The 21,462-nt window shown below is 40.2% G+C and overlaps 2 protein-coding genes across 3 annotated transcripts in view; one reads left to right on the plus strand and one right to left on the minus strand.

Annotated features, from left to right (window-relative positions):
• Positions 1 to 21,462, plus strand: part of LOC140312341 (allantoinase, mitochondrial) — a 505,108-nt gene that overhangs the window by 311,975 nt on the left and 171,671 nt on the right. The window lies entirely within an intron of this gene.
• Positions 592 to 21,462, minus strand: part of ryk (receptor like tyrosine kinase) — a 38,402-nt gene continuing 17,531 nt past the window's right edge. Inside the window, exons 7-16 of one of the 2 annotated variants that reach the window (XM_072390104.1) lie at positions 21,197 to 21,297; positions 19,329 to 19,412; positions 16,183 to 16,308; positions 13,431 to 13,517; positions 12,321 to 12,390; positions 10,472 to 10,604; positions 7,728 to 7,837; positions 7,456 to 7,615; positions 6,107 to 6,243; positions 592 to 1,711 (exon numbers count right to left, since the gene is read on the minus strand). In XM_072390104.1, coding sequence (XP_072246205.1) covers positions 1,600 to 1,711; positions 6,107 to 6,243; positions 7,456 to 7,615; positions 7,728 to 7,837; positions 10,472 to 10,604; positions 12,321 to 12,390; positions 13,431 to 13,517; positions 16,183 to 16,308; positions 19,329 to 19,412; positions 21,197 to 21,297 — 1,120 coding nt within the window. In that variant the 3' untranslated portion in view covers positions 592 to 1,599. The remainder of the gene's footprint in view (positions 1,712 to 6,106; positions 6,244 to 7,455; positions 7,616 to 7,727; positions 7,838 to 10,471; positions 10,605 to 12,320; positions 12,391 to 13,430; positions 13,518 to 16,182; positions 16,309 to 19,328; positions 19,413 to 21,196; positions 21,298 to 21,462) is intronic. The other variant, XM_072390105.1, reaches the window with a different exon arrangement.

The following is a 21,462-nucleotide window of genomic DNA, read 5'->3' on the forward strand; positions in this document are numbered from 1 at the left end:
AGGTGAGCAAGAGGTATTTCATCTAGAGTTGTACGTCATTGAAATAAATGACTGAACAAATAATAGAAGTACCTAAACAGGAGTCATTCGACTCTGTCAACAGTCAAAGCTCCACTGAAGTGTAAAAAATGTAGGGTAACAATAACTATGGGTCTCTTACAAGAAACAGTTTGTGCTCAGTTAATAGAATCCAGAAAGCACCCTTCACAAATAGTAATATTCCTCATTGCACTTCAAAAACCAGAAACTCAGTAAACCCCACAGAACTGTGACACAACTGTCTGGAAAGAGAATGTCACCTTACTCAACATGTCTTGTGGTTGCGTTGCATTATGGTCTATTATGACTGGTGTGGGTGGGGAAATGATAGAAAAGTGAACAGAACTGACGAACGGCTGCGTGGAAATAACATTTTGAAAGAAGTTTCGTCTTCAAGCTCTGCTGGTCCCGTGTGGAAACATACATCTTAACGTCACTTGGGTTTAGTGGATTATCCATAGAAGTGAGATTGCACTGAAAACCAAACCAAACCGAACACCCCCCCACCCATTTATTGGATGTTGTGGGGAGAGGGGAAAGAAGTTGAACCACTGTATTTAAAAATCCCATTTAATTTGCGGATATGAATTCAGGAAGCAGTTTACAACCATATTTCAACATGCAGTGACCATAAAAACACATCACAAAGATGTTAAAAGGTGTAAGAATACGATTAGACCAAGCTGATACGCAGTTGTGCGTTTTCACAGTGAGCATCAGTGTTCTAGTTGCTAAAACTGGTCGGAAAGTCCTGTAAAGGGCTGTGTTCTGACGCAGAACAATCAAGTTTGTTATAGGAAAAAAAAAAAAAGTGAAAATGAAATGTACAAAAAAAAAAAAAAGCAAGAAGGAGGTGGCATTCAAAAAACCAGGTCTCACTCCAAATCTGGTTTAGATACGCGTGTAACTTTGCTTTGATAAAACCAGCCAGCAGGTCTCCTCAGAGTGTGGGCAGGATTGGTTTGCATGAAAATAAGCTCACCCAGAGGAAACTGTACCATTTGAAGGGGTCTAAGAGTTATCACTTCAAACTCAAGTGTGGTTTCCAAGCTGCCACTCGTACCTAGCTTGAGCTAATCATTGCAGCGGGAAGCAACATGTCTGAGAAGATACAAACTGTACAGATGAAGCCTTTGAGTCCATGTTGGTACCCAGAAAAAAGAAGATCAACTACAATTTACACTGCTTCTCTAGGTTACAAAACTGTAAAAAATACTGTCATTTTCAGATGCTTAAATTGTTTTTTTATAAACTTGTTCCACAGCAGATACACGTCTGTAAAAGTTGATGACATATTTGCACTGTTCAGGTCCCCTCAGAGAGAGGAGCAAATGCTTTACAAGCAAATTAAACAATATATGACAAAGAGCCTTTTACTTTGCTATGCTGTAAAAAGGTAATTAAACTAGAAGAACTCCAAAAGACCTGTACAAAATAAAACCATCAGGCTAAAGTCTGCTTTCGATAAGGCACAATTTCACACATGCGTTCCATGTGAGTAGTGTCCAACAGCCTTGAGTGTTGCTTACAAAAAAACGGAAGAAGAAGAAAAATAAGTTTTTACACGTAGGCACCCAGCGCTGCATGAAATTCTGTGAGACACTGAACAAGCTGCTGAAACTTGGGCCTCTCCTCGGGGTCCAGGGCCCAGCAACAAGCCATCACTGCAAACCTGCCACAAAGAGAAGGGAACAAGGTTCAGGTTCAAATCTGTCTCAAATGTAATAACAAAGCTCTCTCTCTGTGCATTTGTGTGTGAAAGTGAGTGTGTGAGACAAAACTGGCTTCAGTCTCAGGACATTGGTGGTAAACAGTCCAAGTTGTATTGTTTTGAAGCAGTAGCTGCCTGTACAGTGCTGATATAATCAGTGTGACGGGATTGTTTATTAATGAGTGCACACCTTTGTATTCGACCAAAATATTCTGGAAAAGGAAGTAATCGGCTCCACAATCATTGCACATACAATTATGTGAAAAATAAGAAACGTTTTATGGATCAGGACATAAAAAACTAAAAAGATTTTAAAATAAGATAAATAACAAAATCAGATGAAGACCAACACATGGCATACTACACTGTAATATCTATATAAAAAAAACAGACAAAATACAGAAACGGCATGTGGAAAAACTACGTCCAGTCTTACTGCCTCTATAAGAAGATAAGTAGCAGCTTGGTTTTGGCAGTTTGCTGCTCATTCCGTTGTGTGGTCACACAATGCCAAGAAGAAAAGACATCAGCAATCTTAGAGAAGCAGCTGTTGTTGTCAATCAATCTGAGAAGGATTATAAGGCCATTTCCAAACTATTTTAAGTTAATCATTCTACAGAAAGAAAGATTATTCACAAGGGGAAAACATTCTAGATGGTTGCTAAGCTTCCCTAGCTTCCTTTGCGTGGATGTCACAGCAGGTTCACCCCAAGGTCAGACTCTACAATGCTCAGCGAAAGTATTCAAAAACCCAAGAGCAACATCTCAGACTCCACAGGCCTCAGTTCATGACAGTGCAGTTAGTAAAAGACTGAACAAGCGTGGTTTCTTTGGAAGGGTTGCAGGAGAAAGCCTCTTCTCACTAAAAGAACAGCTTAGGTTTGTAAAGTTACATCAGAACAAACCTCAAAACATCTGGAAAAATGTTCATTGGATGGCTGAGACCAAAGTGGAGATGTTTGGTCATGATGCACAGCAGCATATTGGAGATAACCAAACACAGCATATCAGCACAAACACCTCATACCAGCTGTCAAACACGGTGGTGGAGGGCTGATGATCTGGGCTTGTTCTGCAGCCACAGGACCTGGAGTCATTGAGTCCACCATGCACTCCTCTGGATACCAAAGTATTCTAGAGTCAGATGTGAGGCCATCTGTCTGATAGATAAAGCTAGGCTGAAACTGGGTCATCAACAGGACAATGATCCCAAACACAGACGCAAATCTGCAACAAAATGTCTGAAATCAAGGTGTTACAATGGTCCAGTCAAAGTCCAGACCTCACCCTGACTGAAATGTTTTGGTGGGAGCTTAAGAGAGCTGTGCATCTATGAATGCTGCAAACCTCAATGAACTGACGCAACTCTGTGAGAGACCGATAACATCATACAGAAAATGACTCAGGTCATTGCTGCTAATGGCGGTTCTACAGATACTGAGTCATGGGACAGACTTTTGCATTTTAGCTTAATTGTTGGATATCAAGGACTCGGGCTGGGCAATATGGGAAAAAGTCATAACGATATATTCTTTCATATCAGTCGATATTGATATATATCACAATATGAAACAAATCATTATTTTGTGAATTTTAAATGTTCCCTGCTACACTTAATTGATATTTGAAGATATCAGAAGATTAATTTTTAATTAAATATTTATTTTCTGTCAAACTTGAGCATGACATGTGACACTATATGACTGTTTCAGATAAACACAGATCAGGTATTTTAAATTAAAATCCTATATCTGACCGGTCAACTAATCAAAAAAAAGTTTGCATTGTCTGTACTCAAACGGGTGGCGCTTGCTTCAGGTGATGAAAGAGATTAGTGGTATTCCCTGTCTTTGCCGTAAAAACTCCTCTGTTTCGTGTTGGACTTCAAAGAACCAAAATACCTCCACACCACAAACTGTTCGGGCCCTTCTCATCAACAATGTCATCTCTTACGCCTTGGGTTGTGTCTTCCGTCGTTTCTTCCGAGGGAGCACTCGTTTTCTTTTTTTATACGGCTGCAGCAGCACAAACAAACAAACACGCCACGACTAGCTGCTGGCATGGCTCTATTCCAGCCACGTGATTGGTTCAGCGCAGCGCAACTCTCATTGTCATTGGCTGTTCGTATTGTCTGTCAAAAGATGGATGAATGTAATCTATGGAAAAGTATATGGGCCAAGTTTCACATTTCTATCAAGGAAAAGTTATTCCTCGATAGCTATTGTTTTATCACCCAGCCCTAGCAAGGACCAGAGGATTTCTTTTTAGGTTGTAGTGCTGTGACAAACCTTCGAATGAACAGAGTGTACTTTCACAGCTGTACAAAGAAACCTTTGTGGCAATCACGACACTTTATTGTAATGAAAGCAACATGTGCACAAACACTATTGAGTTTTATCTTGAAATATCTGTGGCTCTATAGACATTTCCATGAAAAAAAAACTCTCTGGATTGAGTCAATCATGCAGGGCAAACTATCTAACCCAGACTGTTGGCCAATGGATGCCTTTGAACTGAGAAAAACCCTGTTCTAATCCATCATTGAGAAGGTGGCAACCTTAGTGCTGACTCTATATTGAGGAAACTGCCAGTAAATAACAATGTCCGGGTGGGAAAATGATGCCAGTGGGCAAAGGTTGCTCCTTATTCTTGACAGTTGCAGGATGTTGATAAGGTTCATATCAACCATCACCGGCAGTAGCTGAACATTTCAGTTCAACTCAGCTCCTGTGTTACATGAACAATATGTCACCAGCAGCACACTTCTTTTGTTGAAAGCCTGCAAGAACAAGCCTGGCAGCAGCTGAACACACAAACACAAGCTTACACGAAGCCATCTCTTTTTTTTTTCCAAGTTCTACTTTCTGCGAGTGCAAAGTTTCATCCCAACACGAAATGGTTTCAAAATAAATAGATCAATAAATAATGCCTGGCAGTTGATCACTGGCACGTCCATTTCAACGACAGCAAGCAGGTGACAAATGCCAAACTATGAGGATCAACATGGAGTCTGATAAGTCCAACAGCAGAGCCGCAGCACAAATGTACACCTTTAGTCATTTGCTCTGAAAAACATATGTATCATGTAGACTGAATGCTGCTGATTAGCTGATGATCACCATTTAAAAACTAATAACATAGAAAAAAACAACTTCTATCTTGTCAAGTTGTTTCAACCAGAAATGAAACACTGAAAAAAGTCTGTTTCCAAATAAGCCACAAAGTGTCACAAGATGGAACAAAAACTTAAATCTGTATTTTATTGATTAATTTCAAACTTGATTTTCACTGTCTTGACTAATCGGCATAAACAAATAAAAAACAGATCTAAAATTTGTTAACTGCAACACACTCAAAACAACCTTAATAAGTCAAAGAACAAACGAAAAGTTCAAAGAATATATAAGTTTGTGGAAGATTATAAATAGCTGGTTAACTGGTGACAGGTGAGGTAGTCAGGACTGGGTATAAAAGGTCTCAGAAAAGTATGGAGCTTTTAGAAACACAGTGGAAATGCTTGACTGGCCTGCCTGCAGTTGAAGTAAAGCTGCGGTAAAGCTGCGGTAAAGCTGAGGCGAAGCTGCGGCAAAGCTGCGGCAAAGCTGCGGTAAAGCTGCGGCAAAGCTGCGGCAAAGCTGCGGTAAAGCTGAGGTGAAGCTGTGGTAAAGCTGAGGCAAAGCTGCGGCAAAGCTGCGGCAAAGCTGCGGCAAAGCTGCGGTAAAGCTGAGGTGAAGCTGAGGTGAAGCTGTGGTAAAGCTGCGGTGAAGCTGCGGTAAAGCTGAGGCGAAGCTGCGGTAAAGCTGAGGCGAAGCTGAGGTGAAGCTGTGGTAAAGCTGAGGTGAAGCTGTGGTAAAGCTGCGGTGAAGCTGCGGTGAAGCTGCGGTAAAGCTGAGGCGAAGCTGCGGTAAAGCCGCGGTGAAGAAGTACTTGTTGCTGTAGGACGAATAGGCTCAGAAACAGCTTCTTCCCCAGAGCCATCAGCACTGTAAATACTCTTAAATCATCCTGCCCCTCCACCTGTACGTGCAATACACTTGGCTAGTGCAATTATGTTTCATACTTTATTTCTCTTTCTTATTTTATTGTCATTTTTCTTTTGTACATATATGACACCAAACGGAGCAGCACTCCTAATTTCATTGTATGCAAGTCATTCAAAGACAATAAAGGCTTTCTATTTCTATTTGAGTAATTGGTTCAAACAAATATACACATTCAAAGTTGAAGTTTTGTTGCATTCTAGACTGCAATTTTCAGCATTTCTGATTTTTTTTTGTTTCCCTCTTCAACCCAGAACCTTTCAACAGGATGCGAACACTGCATGTGTATGTGTGTACACTCTAAAAATCAACTCACAGCTCATCTGGACAGTTAATAGGTTGCGCTATTCTGTAGCCATCTTTCAGGTAAGCAGACATCTCAAAAGGGTCGATGTCAACATAGGGAGTCTGACCCAAAGTCATGAGTTCCCACAGCGTCACTCCAAAAGCCCACTGTGAACACAGAGCACATGATTAACGATAAGATCATTTTTAACAAAATGGTACATACAAGCCATTATGTTTTCATTCAGCAGCATAAACATTAGCACAACTACGATGAGTGTGGAAAACCAGGGGTGCCTACTGGCTGTCAAATACAAAACGTTCACCATGAACAATGCAAGGAAACTATGTCAAAAAATTTATTTAGAATACATACAAATACAAATAAATACGAATACAAATAAATCGCAACCACAAGTGTTTGTAAAGAGGCTGAATGTATAAACAGCAGGGGGGTGGTGGTTTAAACTCTCATATCAGCCACATTCTGCCTGCAAATGTTGATCTTCACCCTGACCTCTGCAGAGTGAAAAAGGAAAAGAAGCATTTCCTCGTGTGTGTGAGAAAGTGTTAATCGCATTATTAACACAACTTCACCCTCTGACCCTGAAATTGTTACTAGGAATTTTGAGGATCTTGCCATATTTTTTTCTAATTATAAAAATAAGAAATAAAAAAATAACCCCACTGATAGAAAATTCTAACTTTAACCTGACACTGACAAACATACAAAATGCATAGAACGTTCCCAGAAAAAACACCCATTTCAGTTGTGTTACAGCACATCGCTAGCTGTTATGGGGAGAAAATAAGCTTTTAATTACAAAAATGATAGGGAATAAAGACGCCCCGCTCAGTAATCCACTCTGCTCCCACATCAATGCCACTGCCAACATTTGCAACAAGATAAAAACTCTGTATCTCTGAATCAGATGTTCAAAAACACGAGGGTGTGACATCTGTATGTGCGCAACACTAATGCATAGCTACTTGTATGGACTTGAGGCTTAGTTGTCTGTTAAAGACAAACTGTAAGTGCCAAGACTGTCATCAAGCAGTCAATGCACAGGGTTGTGGGGTGGGGGATGGGGTGAGATGTCTGGCTGGTGTTGGATCAGAGTCTCTGAGGATCGGTGTGGCTTTCTGGAAAGTGTCTGCCACACCCACTCTGCTTACCTTAAACAGGAAAGTGGGGAGAACCATTGACAAATGGTGCTCAATACTGTACCTCCCTTCCCTTTAGACACATTAACCAAGTATCTAAGAATGGCTTGAATACAATTGGTGCTATTTCCTGGATGGCATTCTCAGCCTTATGTCTCTTGGAAAAATATTATAGTGAGAGGCGGGAAGTATCAGATCTGTGAATGTAATTCTTACCACGTCACTTGCACTGGAAAAGTCATTGTTGAGCAAGCTTTCCAGGGCCATCCAGCGGACAGGACGGTTCTCATTATCTCCCAGGCAATGGTAATCCATAGGAAATAGATCTCGAGCGAGGGCATTGTCTGTAATTTTCACCTGCATGTTGTCATCAATACTGTTAGCAGAGGGGACAAGAGAGAAGAGGTGGTAATTAGTTTGCAATGAAATTCCAAGCCAAATCACCTGAAAATGAACTGTGGAAACTTCATTCCAGGCCACACACTTACACGCAGTTCCGAGCAGCGAGGTCTTTGTGTATGACCTCCCTGCGAGCCAGGTAGCTCATTCCACACGCGATCTGGATGGCCATGTACACCAAGTCTTGTTGAGAGATAGCCTGAAAGGAAATGGGACAGACAGAGCGATAATGTGCAGTTGAGAGAACCAGGAAATGCAACAAAAAGAAGAGGGAGTTGGGAACCACAGCTAATGTGTCTTTACTGAGGTGAAAGTGATCTCTGCGTCAAACTTCTTGTTTCCTTCCAATTGCATTCAAAGATGGGGGGGTTACACATGTGTTAGACTAGTTCGGATTCCTAAATCAGAAAGACGAGTGAGCTGAAACTGTAACTGGCTCCCAGGAAGTTCAGCCCACAATCATCATAATGATATGCATCACAAAATAAGTATGTTTTCATTGACTGGTGTCAGGCCTCTGACCCTGTAGCATTACCAGCGAGTTACTGATTTTGGCTTTTAAAATTTGGATTCCAATGACAATTTAGCACAGACATGTATGTTCCTTTAAGAAGTAACTGTAATAACCTACGTCACCCTTAAATCCTTTTTCCTGTGCTACTATCAGGTACTTAGTGAAGATGGGAAGCATATGCTGGCATGTTGATAGTTTTTTTCCTGGTAACTGAATGTAATGAGGTGATGAAGAGCTGCTCCAGGCAAAAGCTGCGTCTAAGTATAGCATAAATACACTGGCGTTGACATTTAAAGCAACGTTATTAACATTGCTGACCAGCCTTGCATACAACAGATGGACCAGGATCTGATCCAACGTGATGCTCCTTCCCCAAAGGTTTGAGTGAGCCGGGTGCTTTGTGCTTGAACCCACAGAGACAATAGCGCGGCCACCCCTGACCGCTAACAAAGCGAGGCTACTCCCTGAAAATAAACATCCTGCATAGTTGAGAAGACAACGACGCTTCACAAGAGTTCCTAAACTGACAGTACCATATATTTATCTGCTTTAATCTATCTAATCTATTTCAAATTAATCAGAAATCTTGGCTCTGACATACTTAGTGGACATTTTTTTGGATGTTTTCTTATCAGATAGTGTGATATGAGCGAAAGTGTTAACATCCCACCAAAACATAGGAAAACAAACTCCAGAGCAACCAGTGAACAAGACGGGAACATACTCAATCAAATGCTCAAGCTGCAAATAACAATTATCAGATAAAAAAAAAAAAACTAAAAAAAAACAGGCACCCATGGGAAAAGGCCCGACTCGCAACACTTTTCTTTTTTAATTTCCCATCTGCCTCATAATGGTACTGATTCATGGCATGATGTTTATCCTGACAGCACAACTTAATGACCGTCTCTGTCTCCTTCGACTGCCAGAACAAGATAATGAAACCGGTGAGAGTGAAGGTGCTGATGGGTTACCTGAAGCTGTACAAAGGGGGTTTTGATTACTGCGAGTGGCTGGCAAGCTTCGTCTTGTGATTGTGAAATGTTTGTAGCTTTTCTGATGCTGATTGATTGGTTGGATTCGCACTTCGCTTTGCCAAGAACGTCAAAGGTTCCTTGGGGTTAACATATACAAAAGCCTGATTGTCTTTACATGGAGACTGAAAATCTCCACCCAAAGTGGGACTATATCAACAGTCTTTATAATAACAGTGCAAAAAGTAGGAACTGTCGGTGCTAGCTGGTGCCGACTCCTGCCAACACGCAAAAAACATTCTTTCCTGCTCGACACTGGAACAGAATCAGACTTTTCTTCTTATTTGGGAGATTTATTCTAAGAGCTTAAAAATGTCTCAATACAGCTTCGCACATGTCTTACATCTGAGCATGTATTATTATAGTTTAACAAATATGTACGTGCAGCCTTTATTTATGCTCGAGAGCTCTTTTTTCCAATGACATCAAGTCCTTTTTAAAAACAGGATGACTGTCTGAACAGTCAGACAAAAGGCCAAGTGGTAAGAAGACATGCCAATAAAAATCATTAAAATTCCTGAATAGGATTAAGATCAGATTTACTGTCATGTATTGTCATGTTGAACACACACTCATAGGGCAAATGCCATACACTGGGCAGCCAATCACAGCACCCGGGGCACCGCACGGTGCCTTGCTCAAGGCCATGGCAAGGAGGTGGAGTGGGAATCGAACTGCCAACCTTTCGGTTATTGGATGACCCACTCTAAACACTGAGCCACGTCCGCCCCTGATAAAGGAGCATAAAATCCATCCATTTTCTATACCCGCTTAATCTGTCGATCGGGTCGCGGGGGGGCTGAAGTCTATCCCAGCGGTCACAACACAAAATTAAATACAGTATGTCAGGAAATAAGGCTTCAACAAGTAAAGAATACAATTAACTATTTATTTGCTTTGTCCAAAAGGTCTAAGTTTATTCATGTAGAAATAAATAAATAAATAAATAAATAAATATTTTCTTCCAGGAGACACTTGCATTCAAATTAAAAGTTCTGAAGTAAAAAGAATAATATTAATTTTGTTTAATCAGGGTTCAGTACAAGTCAAGATATATATATATATATATATATATATATATATATTGCAAGATATATTAGATATATGTTGTAAAAGATGTACAGAATCAGCAACATAATACGTGAAATGACACTGCTTCAACGTTCCAAAGAGTTAAAAAGAGCTGGACAAAGAAATGTACCCTGGGGAACGCCTTCTGTTATTGATTAAAAAACTGAGAGAAGAAGAATTAGGGGACTAATGCTTCACCAAGTCCAAGCCTCACCTGAGGGTTGTTGGCCTCGGCGAGCTTGCACTGCCGCAGGAAGAGCTTGAGATTCCCCCATGCCATGAAGGGCAACAGCACCATGGGCTTCTCACCGTCCTCTGTGCACACGTGACTTATGGGCAACAGATTTCTAAATGAAGACAGGGGAGACGGTAACAGTGTGGAACAGATTAGATCTGACTTGCGCATGTACGTGTGTGGAGGTTTGCTGCACATAAAAAACACTGCAGGAAGACAACAGAACAGGGAAACTGTGGTTGTCCGAACCATAAAGCAGGAAGTGTCAGCCAATCTCATCAATGTCCTCACTTCAAAAAGAAGAAGGAAGAAGGAACAGACAAACATGACTATTCTTTTCCTGAGGAGGCACATACAGTGAGGGTGCACAGCTACTGTAAATCTGGGGCCAATTCTGATTAAACATCGCCGGTGTGATTAGAAAATGCCTTCAGACTACAAGTAGAACATGAAAACAGAGCCCATTTCTGGAGAAATAACCACCTGATTAAAAGTCAAGCCACAAAGTTATGTCATACGTTTACATCTGAGAAACGCGCCATTCTTCCCGTGAACCTGCTCGACGTTTTCAACTGTGGCGTTGCTTCATCAGCGCTCAGAGACACTTCGAAGAAGACAACACGAAGGGAACTATTTATCTAGAATTGTACTCCTCAGTTAAGAACTGAAACTATGGAAAAAGCAGACAACACCTACACACAGAAGTTAAAGTTCTATAATGAGGTTAGAGATCACAGCTTTTTAATATGTAGACAATGTTTCTGAATGATCTCGCCTGCTTTAGGACTCTGGCCGTGCTTATGCGCTCCTTATTTGACAATATCAGCAGCATGTTGGTGATATTAGTTTCTCTGGCGTAATATGTGATAATGTTCACAACACCCTGAACCATTCATTTTCAGGAATAGCTTCAGGAAATGTCACCATACATGACGGATTTATTGGTAAAAATGGATTTAAACTATATATATTATGATTATAGATTTAAGGGATGAGTCTTATGACACAGGATCAGAGTTTTGCATTTTGTGAGACAAAGTGACTACTGCAGAAACTCTAGCCTTTGGAGCTCATCAGTCAGATCTTTCACTGGTCTGGATCCACATTCTTCTGCTCTTGCCAAAGGAGTGTGATCTCCTTGGAATTCTGACCAACCTCCATGAATCTTTTTAGGCGATTGGTAACGTTAACTGCCTCGTCATGTCTGTTCAGGGGCTCAGCGCTGCCAAACAAAGCAAGCTGAGCTCTGTTTTCTGCCCCAAGTTACCCACGTACCTCTGTGATAAGTTATACAGAACACAACATTTTTCAGGGCTCTATAGGAATTTGGTTAAATAAACAAACAAAAAACAATTGTCAAGAGTCCTCTGGGGGCAGTGACTGACTGGAAATCCTTTTATATCACTAAAAACATTCCTCTTTTATAATTATTTGCTTATCTTTTACTGCAGCTGTCCTCAGTTATTATACATTTCAGACAATCATTCTACAATATCCCATGTAATTACTTTCAAAAGGTTTTGGTGCATTTTGCTCAATCTCAGCACAGTTAGCTCAGCAGAACTGATCCTAATGCTGATGCTTTCTGTCTCATCTTCATTGGGCACTTCTGACTCAGTGCCATGGAAGCCGTACACGTCAGTCTTATCGCACTGCAGTCCAGTCAACTACAGACAGTCTGCAGAATTAACCGACGAATGGCTCACACCTGTTCACAAAAAAAGCTTTCGATTCAGATTTAGTTGAGCGACAACAGCTCACTGGTCTAAAACACAGACCAAGATGAGGTTACGACACAAAAACATCCCTTTTGAGTGCTTGTACTTACCTATGGTGAAGTCCCCTGAGTTTGCAACTTTCAGTCAGCATCATGGTCACCTGTACCTCAGAAGCATGGTCTGGAATTTAAAAAAAAAAATCAACGGTAGAGTCAAATCAAATAAAAATAAAAGACAAGTGTGACTAGTGACAGATGGAAAATTTAGGACATAGTTATTTTCCAACCCCTGGTAGAGTTGGATTTTTATTGCTGTCATTGCACAACTCCTGCCAACTGCCAACAGTCATTTGTACTTCAGAGGGAAACTGACCTGTGCTAGTTTTTAATCTGTGCGTACAGCTTTGCCACCGTCTGGTACTTATGGAAAGTGGTATTGTTCTCTTCCCAAAAGGCGTATGAGAAGGAAGTAAAAGAGTTTAACAAAGCCAAAACTGGCATGGGGATATTGTTCACAGAGTGGTATCCACCCCATTCTGAGTAAACATGAGAGAATGGAGAGGTCAGAAGTCAACTGGCAGAGAAAGCCAACACATGCCATTAACAAAGAAATTCAAAGTCCAACACGCGAGGGCCCGTCACCGACATGAAAACCTGCACTCCGAGTAAGACTCTGGAATAATTTACTGTCAACTTTGTACACTCATTTACGGGACTGTAACCATGTATGGCCATCGAGGGAAACCATTACAAAAGATCATTCAAAAACTGCACACAACTGAAATGTAAGCTACATCTAAGAGCCCTTCCTTTCATTCATTAATCTTAGATTTTTGGTATGCCTTATAGCTGGGTTTAATGACCATCAATAAACATGCCGACGCGCACTTTCCTGAAATCATACTTCTATTGTCATGTCGATATTTCCGTAGCGATACCCCCCCCCCCGCCATCATTTGGCAATTCTGAATATAAATGCCCATAAACGGACACGAGCTCGGAGGTTTTTCTTATTAATGTGAAACTGATTTATTTTGCTTTCTTGGTGGATCAATGAGAGCTCTGTCTTGGGCGGTTTCCTATTATTTGTGCAAAGTACATGCTTTAAAATAAATGGATGACTTGCATGACGATAGGAGAAATAAAAGCTGACACACGGCTGGCAAAACATTTGATTTGACATTTTAATTTCTTGCATGTCTGTAAGAACAGAGCACATACCTTTCACTGTCTTCACAAAGACTTGCTTTTCTTTACTGGGGTCCTTTTCATCCAGCAGCACGCCGTGGAAGATGCGGCCAAACGTGCCTGTCAAAGACAAACCGCAGATTTTTTTTTCACATGAGGAAAAGGGCAGGAGTGAGAAAACTAGAGGCATCTCATTCAGAGATTGAAATGTCACCTCGCTCACTGTCTGCCCTGCCTGGCTGATCTGTGGACAGAGGTGGACAGGCTTTAGCTTAAAATCCATTGTCTTTTAAAGGGATTGGCCAGTTTTGGCCCCCATTTTGCTGACAAGAGCCAAACTAAGAAGAGTTTAGAGAACCACCAGTTTAGAGTAGACAGATCTACAATGTGGAAATGCCAACTGAACGCATTCATCATCTCCTTTAACACCCAGAGCTTCAGGACTTTTCTGTGGTAAAATATCATTTCAGAACATAAACCATCAACGTAAACTAAGAAAGAAAAAAAATCTCAGCCCCAGGGTGAACTGAGCATAATGCTTCAACAGGAAAGGAGATGCAGCATAACAGCAGGGTTAGAGTTTAATTCTATCCTTTCCAACTCTGCCGTCTTCATCAAGCCTGTCCCGACATGTTGGCTTTCGAAAACAAAGCTCCACTCTGACGCTCTTTCAGCCTTGTTACTACTCTGCCTCCTTTACCCGCCTACTATATCTTCACCTGACTTCAACCACAGTCCGTTCATAGACATGTGGAATAGGAAGTAGGGATGTCCCAATCCAGATTTTTTTGCCTACAGATACAATCCGATTTTTTTTAATGATTATTCTTGCCGATACCAATCCGATACAGAAAACCAGCGCGGAATTATGGTAACAAACGGTTTCATTGTGTGGAAAAGACTGGGATCATTCTTTTGTGCAAGGCAACATCAGACTTGACTGAAACATTTCTTTCCTATTTTTTTTAAACAAATAAACAGATATAAATATATTATATTACTTATTTATTTAATATGTGCAAACAATCTTAACCATAAAAATATAACAAGTGTAACTGGTTCAGTCAGTGCAATTGGGGATTCAGCTCTTTATATAGTTTAGTGCAGATGGGAACATCCATTACAAAAGCATCTGAACAAAACAATAGCTTCTCTAGCTTGGTTAAAACTAAAAATAAATCAGAGGTAGTCTCAACTTAATTTGTTTTCACCACTAGAGGGGGTAGAAGGCCCTTGAATGAATGTCAATGCTGGACAGGACAAGGGGAAAATTAAAATAAATAAATAAAATTGATAGAAAAAAAAATAAAAAAATAAAGAAATAATCAGCAATATGGATTGGCCCATTGTAACTGACACCCAATCTCGAATTTTCTTCTACATCAGTACTGATATCGTAGGAAGCCATCTGAGAAGCAAACGTATGAACTTGCAGAAGCATGGGATCGCACCAAGGCACTGGGCTGCTTACACAATGAAATCAACAGAACACGCTGACTTTTTGTTCAGTTTTAAGAGGTTTGGTTTGCAACAATGCAAGATATTTGGTTAGTTTAAAAAAAAAAAAAAAAAGGGAGGATCTTGTACAAAAAATACAAAATTTAGAGCTAAATTAAGATTTCCTTTTGCTCCTCCTTCCTCTATATGTCTTAATCCCTATTATGTTTCCAGCAATGCATCTATCAGGTATTTCAGTCTGGATCCAAAGTGGTGAAAAGATCAGTTGTATGCAACTATGAGCTATTCTTTTTCATTTATTTTTAAGTAGACTCGAAATGATATTAACGCCAAAGCACTCCCTGTGTTACCTTTTAAACAGAAGCAATGCCCAAACCACTGAAGGCTGTTAAACAACTTTTAAAAACAGAACACCCATGCTTTTCTCCACACCAAACCCCAGTGTGGGCACATCTCCAGAAACTGAACAGTCTTGTTCAGTGCCACCACATCATGACAAGCTGAATCATCCTGAATCATCCTGTAGCGAGGAAGTGAAAACCGAAGAGAAACCCAAACCATTTTGTTTTTCCTTTCATACGCAGCCAATAAAAGGAGGTTAGAAACGTTTAAGTCCAAAACTCCTGCTGTGTGTGACAAGCCTCGGCAGACACAAGCTTCTACTGTTTTAGCTTCTTGGGAAGTATTTACTGGCACTGTTCTGATGAGGCATGCTCACACTCTGCAGGGAAAATCAACGCCATTCGTGCTCACTTGGGATCACCTCCTTGTCTAGATAATGTTAAAAATTTAAGATGAAAAAGAGACAGCACTGCATTATCATTTCTACCACTACAGTGCATCAGCTTTGAGCAACCTCTGGGTTACGTCTCATCAGAGAGGACTCTTCATATTAGAATTTACAAAATATGAAAAAGCTTAAAAAATAAAAGCTTTTTTTATTTAAAAAAAGATTAAACTAGAATCATTGGCTACAGTGAATCAGTGAACATCAAATAATACAAAAAAAAAAGGATTATTTCTCATTATTTCAGAGCATCTATGTTGGCTTAGAGTAGTTGGTGCACAGTTTGATGATGTGAGGCATTATTAACTCTAACCATCACAAATCTTAGGTAAGAAAGAGAGAAAAGGCTGCTAAACAAAGCAAGAGGAGGACTTTTTATCTAAATAAATGGCACAATATGTGCTCTTGGATCTTTAAATTATGGGCTGATCAGACTTTTCAGTGAAACTCTGGAAGTCATATTGATATTACTCTCATAAAGTAAGTAGGAGCTTCCTGTACCTTAGGAAAGAAAAAAAAATGTGAGTGTGGAGCAAATACCTTCTTGTAAGACATCTCTCAGTGTGACTCTTTCCCTTGAAATTGCAATGTCTTTCACTTTAGCTTTGGCCTCCATTAAAGTCACACTCCTCAGGTCATTCTTCTCTATACGGAGTGATGGGTAACCTGTGAGGGCAGAATACAGGTTCACAATCAACACACAAAATCCACATCTTCTAACTGACCGACAGCTCTCCTGACCTAATCATAACATGATAGCATACCTGGGTTGCTTCTTCTGTGTGTGACCTTTGACTCGGGATGCACCGATACCACACTGTTTTAAACTGAGTACAAGTACTTACCTTTTAGTACTTGCCGATACAGAGTATCGATATGAGTACTAATCAAAGCTATTACAGTTATTACAATTAAACGCAATTTATTTTCTTTCAACCCAAATACAACTGCACTTTGTGCATTTTAGCAAGGTAAACCTACTCTTAGTGCAACATATTGTTTTAACATTTTAACTTTCACAAACACAGGGCAGGAAAATTAAGCTCCTGTCACACTGGTATCGGTTCTGTAGTATCGGAACACTTTAATGAATACTGAGTACGAGTACATGCACATGGTATTAGTACCGATACCGGGGTCAAGGCATCCCTACCTTTGACCCAACAAGTTTCCTACTCATAACCATGGTTTCCACTAAAACAGAAGCCTCATTTGAATTTGAGAAAAATCCAACAATTACAAGAAACAGAGTCAGCAACGCGTGCAGTACCCTACATGTGTGGCATTAAAGCGACTTCACGCAAAGTCCTGTATTACAGCACTTTTGTTACATAACCTCCCAATGTACACTCTGTCATTAGCTGCAGGCTTGCAGACACAGGATGGAGTTTGGATACATTTGATACACGCATGCACACACAGAAAGTTCGCCACATTATGTACACACATATGCACATTGCAAACAACACTCTTGATGTGTAAAGAACATGTCAGCAACAAGTGGTAACTCTCGAGACAAAATGTAGGAAGTAGAGATCAAACAGAAAACAGCCTCAAGACAAAGATGGACTCAGTGAAAGTTGATACGCTTTCAAGAAACAACAAGCTCTTTTTGCACTTAGAAAGATTTAAACTGACACGGTGTTGTGAAGTGTGAGTTTCAGGCTAAACATTAAACGTAAAGAAGCAGAAAAATTACACAGGATTCCATCTAAATGAACAGACTGAGAGACATGGTGGAAGCAACGGGTTTTAAATCTCTACCACTGCATGGACAGTGTAGGAAAACGCATGTCAATGCTGTCCCCTAGAGGTCAACCATCAACATCTTTTATTTTACAAAGGGCAGTAAAGATATGTTGCATCAAAGTATAGGAAAGTTCAGAACACTGTATGAAGTGTTTACGGCTGGGGCAGCTGCTCAAAATATAATTAAAAGGACAATACTGCTTTTAGAACGTTTATGGCTTCATTCAGAGAAGCTGAAAGTGACAGAGCGTGTCACAAAGTGCACAGTGTTTGCGAGTTGCAAGTTAAATGAGATACGGCACAAAAGCCCTCATGGAGTAAGTTTTCTTCTAACATGTCAGACTGCGAAGCTCCCAGTGAATGAACAAAATAAAGTGGAGGTGGATGAAGCGGCTGAAAATCTGACCTCTAACATGTTTGAGCATATTGAACTGCCATGATATATGAAAGCATAGTCGTTTTCCACTCGAAATAAACATGATCTTTCACTTTACCCACAGTCTCCACTCTCTGTGCTGTATGTCAGATCAGAAGCCGCATCACACGTTAAACTCTGCAAGTCCTTGAGGAGTTGCAGTTTTCTCACAACATGTTGTTTTGTCACAACAATTCATATGAAATGGAGGTGGATGAAGACTGGTGAAATGACGGGCATACAGCCAGGCAGACAGAGAAAAGCTTCAGCTGAAAAACAAATGCTTTTAGGCACATTTCCCCTGTTCAATTGGCTCAGACACTTCTTTAAACTGTGCTCTCTGTCAGATTCCTTTGTACAACTGATGAGAAGAAAAAATGTTCCAGTCCGTTCATATGACTGTTTCTGTTCAGGCTTGCACTGCATAGATATAGTAACATGTATAGTATATGCTGCCAAATCCATTCGTAATACTAAATTTATTCAGTCTATGCTACAGTATGCAAATCATCAAAAGCATATATTATACACCAGCATATAACAATAGCTAACAACGGCATTCTTTTGTCTGAATGCTACCACTAAAACCTGCTTAGAATGACATGAATTTGTTCCTTTTTCAGTGAATCAGCAGCCTGGTGTTTTCTATATCCACTCATGCAAAACTCACTCAATTCTCACCAACTAATTAGACAGCAGGCAAGTTTAATCAACAGCAGAAAGCCTGTGAAGATTTTTCTGGAAGGTCTCTAGCAGGATAACTTGAAGAAAACTATTTATTTGAGTCTCACTCTTGATTGTGGTGTACAGGATGTGACAAAACCCTGTTTTCTATAATGTAAAGATGCTTTTACATCTTACATTAAACACAACTAAGAGACGCAGTGTGTTTCATCCCTGAGGACTACAAATGGTAGTATCAGTATCAGTTCATTTGACAGTTAGACAGATATAGTCTATATGATGTGTGGGGAAAACACAGACGTTTACATTCACAATCAGCTGTTTGCACTCAAAGAATAAAATCTGCAATCATATAAAACAGATAAAAGTCGTAGATCTTCACAGCTAACAAAACAGACATTTACACATTTTTTTCTTGATAAACAACTCAATGATTTATCAGTGAAACCTGTTTAATATCAGTTTAATGTGTATGAGACGTGGCATTGATGTCACAGTAAAATATCAAATGTTTAAATATGCGTCTGTGTAACTCACAACACAAACAGTGATGACAGTGGGTGTTAGTATAAAGCAAGTAAGAGACATGGACCAGTATACTGAGCCTTCACAAGGGAAAAGAGGGCTTCCAATGACTCAATATCTAAAAGCAGGAACTTTAATGCTTCTGCTGACCTCACAGTGACCTAACTGGAAGCAGGGCATGAATGTAACTATACACATCGCTCATCAAAGCAGAAAAATATGAACAAAATATGGTTACAGAGGTAAAGCATGATGACAGAATAGGATTGAAGGGTGTTGAGACTAGTGCTGTCTCTTGCTTCATTGAACTTACTTTTGGTTTCGTGGGGGGGAGCACCGGGGTTTTGGAAGGAGGAGGCAGCAAGCTGGAGTATGGGTGCAGAACCAGGGTGATTGTCTGATGACCAGAGGAGGGGGGAGTGGAGGGTGGGAGAAAGGAAGAAAGAAGTGGTTTAATGGATAGCTCACACAAGTTACAACATGACCTGAGAGTGAATGAATGGATGTCTAACTCTTGCTGTAAATCTCCAGCTCAGAAATAAAACACATCCATCAAACCAGGCATGCTTGCAAGTTGGGTAAACTCGCCCTTCAGGGAGCAAAAAAAGAAGCAGCTGGTGGTTCAATTAATAGCATGGGGATAAAGCATAAAGAAACAGCAAGTAGGTCAGACCGAATGCACAGGGTGAGGGCAAGATGTGGGCTGTACCCACAAGAGGGCGATGATGGATCACACACTGACAATGAGGCAAAAACAAAGAAGCTTAGCTTATTAGCTGGTGGCTGTAGTCTCACATTTAACAGAAAGGGTGGTGCTGATCTTCTCATGCAGCTCTGCATAACAGGATACAACATGATACAGATCTACTGTATGATTAGTTTACAATATGCACTGTGTACAAGGTATGTACGGTCTGTTAGAGAATTATTTGTGAAAAAAGTTTAAAGAAAAACATTTGAGAATCAGAGGGAGCGATGGCAATTCTTCAACAATAGCAACCCTGTTTTGTTGATCCTCCCTGTGAGATTAAAAGGCCAAATCCACCAAATAAACATAATCTTCTGAATTACAATTGGTGCAAACCAAGAAAGCAGGGGCTGGGACGACAGCAACACTGCTACTAACACCAACACAATTTAACAAAGACCTCTTCTAAAAGAAATGTGATGCAGCCGACGTTCAGCTACTGCATAATGAGCTGATATATTGGTAGCATTAATTGGCAAATGGGAATAAATTCAAACTCCCATTGACTGTAAAGATAAGTTGGGTCTCCTGGTTTAGATATATGAAGCAAATGATTTACATGCACTTCATCTAATGGCCAGCAGGGGGAGACGTATGAGTGCAAAGAGAAAACAAATGTGTGTGAAAATGACCCATTTATCAATTGTGACCTCAGTAAAAGGGTTCTTATTGAGTTCACAGTGTCAATAGCTAGTTTAAAAACTTCTTTAATAAAATATTTGGCGATAATTTTGCGGCAAACCCAGCATGTTTTGGGAATTTTGATTGAAAAGCCATTTCCCAATGGATGTACAGAGTTTCTACACTTCTTAATCAGACACACAACAAGTCAACAAGTCAGTTTTAAACAGACCTAGAAGCTACTCTTTATATACACTTTCTGAATACCCCCAGTATGGTTCTGAGGTAGGCAAGTACAAGGTTTATATTTAACACCTACTATAACTTTATTACTGTACGTCTACCTTTCACAGCATGTTCTATAATTACATCAATTTAGACGTTAACATTTCCAGCCAGCTCCAGAATAAAAGGCAGCTTTTTTCTATCTCTAAGTGCTGCCTGATGCAAAGCACATGGTGATGATATTTACACACTGCTCACACAGTAACGGGTCACAAGGGTAAGAGAAAACAAAAAGACAGACAACATCACTGCATGAACTGCGTATCCTATGATACCGATAAAGCTAATTGGGTCATTCACAGTTGATTATTGCATTTGGAAAAGCATCCACATTTGCAGATGCCAGTGCTAGAAAAAGGAAAAAAAAAACAAAAAAAAAAAAACCTGCCACACTGACAGCAGTAATCGAATCTTCTTCTTCTTTTCTTTCCCCGAAATAAAAATGAACTCATTTATCATGTTGTCACAGATCAGCTTCAAGGTTTGAACCATGTTACAGCAGGAAGGTGAAGAAAAAAGCAGCTTACTGGTAACAGGAGCTGCGTTGTTTGGCGTATCGGCCCTCAGGTACTGTGTGGTCTGGGTGGACGGCTGAGACAGGCCCTGTGAGCTCCCACTGTCACTCACACTGACAGAAGAAGAGGAGGAGACAGTTATGTGGAGGCAAATACTGTTTAGTTACAACTATCTAGTTTCAAACTAGTGAATGTGAATGAAGGCCTGCACAAACGGTTGCTGCAATTTCATGTTTAAGGAATTTGTGCAATGTAAAATAAGGAATGATCCAAATTTC

The sequence above is a fragment of the Leuresthes tenuis genome, unplaced genomic scaffold (assembly GCF_036924035.1).
Source record: "Leuresthes tenuis unplaced genomic scaffold, fLeuTen1.0.hap1 SCAF_7, whole genome shotgun sequence".
Classification (NCBI taxonomy): domain Eukaryota; kingdom Metazoa; phylum Chordata; class Actinopteri; order Atheriniformes; family Atherinopsidae; genus Leuresthes; species Leuresthes tenuis.